We start from the raw sequence: 4,895 nt of genomic DNA, 5'->3' as shown, positions 1-4,895 counted from the left end.
TTTAAAATAGGTTTCACTGGGATATCAGACATACCTGAAAAGCCCATCTTCATTAGTATCATATTCACTAGTTCCTTCACATGCTGTTTATTATAGATATCAGGAATTAACAAGATACATCTATAATACTAAAAAGAAGAACAAAGATAAAAGGATTAACACTCAAGTCTCGTCAGGTCAAATTCACCACTTCTTTTTAGAGAGACTTCCCTTCAAAGGAGTAGCAGCTACGGTTACACACCCAGAATAAAAGCTCAAACCTCTGTATTATCCTTTGGGTTTTATAAAGAAATAAAAAATGCTCAAGTGTTTTTTTCCTTGAAATTATTAAAAACGTGTAAAATGAAAAATAAAACAACTGATGTGTCAGTAAGGTCCAAAGAGAAGACAAAAATAAGCAAGCTTGCTGATTTGAGTAATAGAGACACCAAAGAAAGAGAAAGAATAAAAGCACTAGAAGGGAATTAACTGAAGAAGAAAAGACATCCTCATGCCACTAAGATCCTCATCCTGAAGGCCAAGAATGCATCAAGAAGGACACTATATTACAAACAACTTAGTAATGTGTACTTTCATTGACCAAGAATCTTAAAAACAATCCAAATTAATCAAGAATTTTAACTCACCTTTAAATCTTTCAGTGGGATTTCCAAGTATTTTTGTATCGCATGAGACCATATTACTTCAATATCTGCCAGAACAGCTGTAAGAGAGCCCCCAGGGCCTGGATGAATATTTAACTGACCTCTTCTGATAGGCCAGTGAATATTGTAACAGTCCAGTGGATTAATATACAAGGCCTAGAAAAGGAGGAGGGAGATGAGTACTTTGTTAACACTTTTCTCTCAAGGTTTTCTAGATTCATATCCAAAAATCTAACTAATGTTTGCTGAATGTGAGAAATGCTGAGTGATGTAGGAGTCGGTGGGACTACCTGGTACTCAAAGTAGGGTTATAGAGCGCTAGGAAATGACTAGGACTCAGTAGCAACGTAAGTGAATTTTAGGAGGAGGATCAGGTTCCCCTTCTTCCATTCTTATTGTAAAGAAGTTTCTTACCTCTTCTCCTACTAAATACTCAGGGTGATGAGATGTGTTTGTCCACTTATTTCCCGAACAGTGATCTAAAATTGCAGGTCGCATCTGCTTATTGTAGGAGCGTGCCTGAAAAGAAAAACCTCAGAAAATTATCTCAATTTATTCAAGGCGGGGGCAACATAAGGGTCTCCTTTTCTTTTCTCTCCCACACTAGATACATTGGCAAATTTTAATCACAAATATTTGGCAAAATATTGACTGGTTGCAAATAGATTCTCTTGTCCTTTTTACAATCTTGGGGGTTTTTTCCCCCAATTTTAACACCTAGGCTGTGACTCACAGCCAGTCCAAAATTAACACTAAACTCTGCTTAAAGCTGAATTCAAATTTATATGTAATACAGACTCATGTCCATTCCTATCATATTGGTTTATCATATGAAATTGAAGAATGTAGTAAGAACAGTTTCGCACCAAGATCCTGGAATCACACCTTCTCAGGTAAAGTATAAACTTCCATCAACTTGCCTACCCCCACCTCATAGATTATGTGGCTTGCCTAAGCATTTGTAACACTGACTCGGGTATTCTGTAAGTAGTTATAGGGGGTTTTCTTCCTTTATAAGGAACTCCCATCTTGTATTTGCATAGTGATACAGGAAGAATATGTGAATGGTATTATGATACAAATAGTGGTGACAAAAGAATAAATCTGAAGAGTTGATCGAACCTGTTCAGGGGACACAGGAATGCGTCTTGTACCATTGGACATCTTTTTAGACCATATTGCTTGATCCACCATTTTAAGGCCATTTTGTCTTTGTTCATTACTTTCCGGTTTCTGGGGGAAAAAATGAAAGATGAGCAGTACAAAGGATTTAATGAGAAGAGAAAGCAATTCAAAAACTACTAATTTAATCCAATCTTTGGAAATGCTCCTTTATCAACAAGTAGCATTTCCTTAATCTTTATCACATGTACTACTCTTAAGAATTCCCTCCAGCCTGGGCAACATGGCAAAACACCATCTCTGCAAAAAATATAAGAAATTAGCTGGGTGTGGTGGCACAGGCCTGTGGTCCCAGCTACTTGGGAGACTAAGGCGGGAGGATTGCTTGAGCCCAGAAGGTGGAGGGTGCAATGAGCCGAGGTCGCACCATTGCACTCCAGCCTGAAGAACAGAGCAAGCCCCTGTCTCAAGACAAGAAAAAAAGAATTCCCAGGAATCTTTTATAAGTCAAAAGCAGCCCTTGCTATAAAACAACTATATGCTAAATTTTCAAGTGATTTTTCATAAAATTTCTCACAGCACTAATCAAAGCATACCTACTTCATGTTTACAAAGTATTTCAGAAACTCTTCCATACAATTATATAATTCTTATGTTGACAATTTTGACAATGTCACATTCCTTCATATGTTGATCAGCAAGTGTTCTCATTATTATAGTATAAAGAAAATGTCCATAAATATCTTTACAGAAATGTTTTTTGATTTTTATTTCTTAAATGTATTCCCTGAAGTAGAATTACAACTTCCAAAGATAAATAATGAAGTGCAGACTCTTATATCAGCAAGTTATATTTAAACTTACAACTGGACTTACATAGAATCTGCTAGTTAGACTAAAAAATGGAACCCTAAGGCCTACTATCAGAATTAAAGAAACTTTACATTCCCAAAACTATCCTTGACTTAAAACTTCAAAGTAAACTATGGATTATGATGTAATATATAGATTTATCACTGATCACAAAGAATTTTCCTGATAATCACCATCTGTAACATAGGATAGATTCTTACTGCAAGAAAAATATTTTTTTGCCTTGAAATTATGGTTAATCTAAGACCATAAGTGCTTATTGTAACAATCTAATTTGCTAATGGATTGAAATAGTATCTCTTTCAAATACTTACAGTTTAAATATGGCTTAACCAGTAAGTTTAAGCCTGTTAACAAGGACCTGAATGTATCACTTTAAGTGAGTGATGATTCTGTGTCTTCCATTATAGAACACCTTCATCAACACTCAATTCACCCTGAAAAACTTTTGTTTTAACCAGTTCTTTACATCTCAAATCACTAGCTCTGATGAAAAATGAGTGACATTATTATTTTAAAACACAGCAAAGCTAAGAAGATGTTTCTTTAAGATTCTGGTGTACTTAAGTGTCTAAGCCCTCCCAGGGAAACAACCTTAGGCTTTCTCTCCAGGTCATTTTTGACTTACATTTAGTCCCTCCCTTAGAAGCCAACTGTCCTTGTATAGGGGCTGCCCTTGTTGTTTGTGTCTTCGCGCAATGACATGAGGAATGCTGGCAGGAAGAGTGTCTGTGGCTCGACCAATCCTTAAAGTTGTCGAACCTGGATGTATGACAATGATGAAGTTGCTCTGGATTTGCTGCAGATATAAAACATAGATGTGTGACCTTCGTAAATAATATGCCGGTAACAAAGTTAAACAACATACACATAACAAGCTAAACTAAGAAGCTGACTCAAAGATATCAAAATAATTCAGTAAAGAGAGTTCTTTGAGAAGTATCCAATTACTGCTCTCTACCTAAACACAAACTTATTATTATGTTCCCTTGACGTGAGTCATAGTACATAGCTCAACAAATATTTGTTTAAATGAATGAAACAAAAATTATCCACCACAAATTAACATACAGTTCCTGAGCATTTATGTGACTGAAGAAACATTGCTATAGAGTCCGGGCCCAGGCTCTGAATTCACAGATCTGTCTGCAAATTCAGACTGCCACTTCCTTGCTCTGAATGAAGTTCCCACAGTTCACCAGTTACTGTGAGGATTAAATGAATTATACATGTAACTCAGAGCTGGGCCACCGGAAGCATTCGAGGAACGTTGACTTTTACTATAGTAAGGCCTTTCAACGTGATCCACTGCCTTCACAAGTCAGACTCTGTGGCTTACAGGACCCTCATGATATGGCCCCCGCTAAGATCTCCAGTCCCCTTCCTTAACTCCAGACATCCTAATCTACTGGCTGGGCCTCCAACACTTCACATTCTCTGTTGGCACAAGTCTCTTCCACATTGTTCTTCCCTGAGATTTCCTCCTCCCTCTAGTTAGCTCCTAATCACCTTCGGGACTCTAAACAGATGTCACCTCACCTCCTTTGAAGAAACCCTCCCTGACTGTCGGGGATGGAGGAGGTACTTGCTTGAGTACCCAATACTGCCCTCTGCACAAGCCCATTCCATGCCATGCTCTGATACCTGCTGTCCTGTCTCCAAGTGTGAGCTCTCCCCTTCTAATCGCCCCCCAAGAGTGGGAGAATCCTAGAGGGAAGCATCTGGAAAGGCCCTTACAGACCATCCAGTCAGCCTTCTCAACTAGCTGGATGGAGAAACCAGGCCTGTGCAACAGTAATGGCCACTCTGGGCTTACCGTGTGCCAGGCACTGTCATAGTACTGATAGCTAACCCTATGTGAGCACTGATAGCTGCCCTATGTGAGCACTTATGTGAATTGTACACTGCCTGTGCCCGTTTTCCTACGTGAATGCTGTTTCAGTTACTGATCAGTAAGGTTTTGTGTGTGTGCATACGTCTAAGGTCCGTTGCCAGGCATGCTACTGCAAATAATTTTTTCTGGTTAGTTTAGTTTGGTCTAATCGTGTTGTTTTTGATACACAAGCTCTTAATATATATTTAGACAAATGTCCATCACTTCCTTGCTTGAAATGACTTCCATTATCTGAGATTTCTTAACAAAGGTACAGACTGACGCTCCCAGTGAGCCAGCCTGGTGCTAAACTCTATCTGCCACCATTTAACCCTCACGGCAACCTGCGAAGCGGCTGGTATCACCGTGGTCGTTTTATGGTC

At 38.7% G+C, this 4,895-nt stretch overlaps 1 protein-coding gene across 2 annotated transcripts in view; it reads right to left on the bottom strand.

Annotated features, from left to right (window-relative positions):
- ACTR8 (ARP8 actin-related protein 8 homolog (yeast)) overlaps positions 1-4,895 on the bottom strand; it is a 15,516-nt gene extending 10,621 nt beyond the window's left edge. The window contains exons 1-6 of one of the 2 annotated variants that reach the window (XM_011947275.1): positions 4,878-4,895; positions 3,268-3,401; positions 1,767-1,877; positions 1,059-1,163; positions 627-800; positions 35-128 (exon numbers count right to left, since the gene is read on the bottom strand). In XM_011947275.1, coding sequence (XP_011802665.1) covers positions 35-128; positions 627-800; positions 1,059-1,163; positions 1,767-1,838 — 445 coding nt within the window. In that variant the 5' untranslated portion in view covers positions 1,839-1,877; positions 3,268-3,401; positions 4,878-4,895. Of the gene's footprint in view, positions 1-34; positions 129-626; positions 801-1,058; positions 1,164-1,766; positions 1,878-3,267; positions 3,439-4,877 lie in introns of both variants that reach the window. The other variant, XM_011947274.1, reaches the window with a different exon arrangement.

This window comes from Colobus angolensis, unplaced genomic scaffold (assembly GCF_000951035.1).
Source record: "Colobus angolensis palliatus isolate OR3802 unplaced genomic scaffold, Cang.pa_1.0 Scaffold26, whole genome shotgun sequence".
Classification (NCBI taxonomy): Eukaryota; Metazoa; Chordata; class Mammalia; order Primates; family Cercopithecidae; genus Colobus; species Colobus angolensis.
Note: the sequence above shows the minus strand (reverse complement) of the source record. Positions and strands in the feature narration are given on the sequence as shown.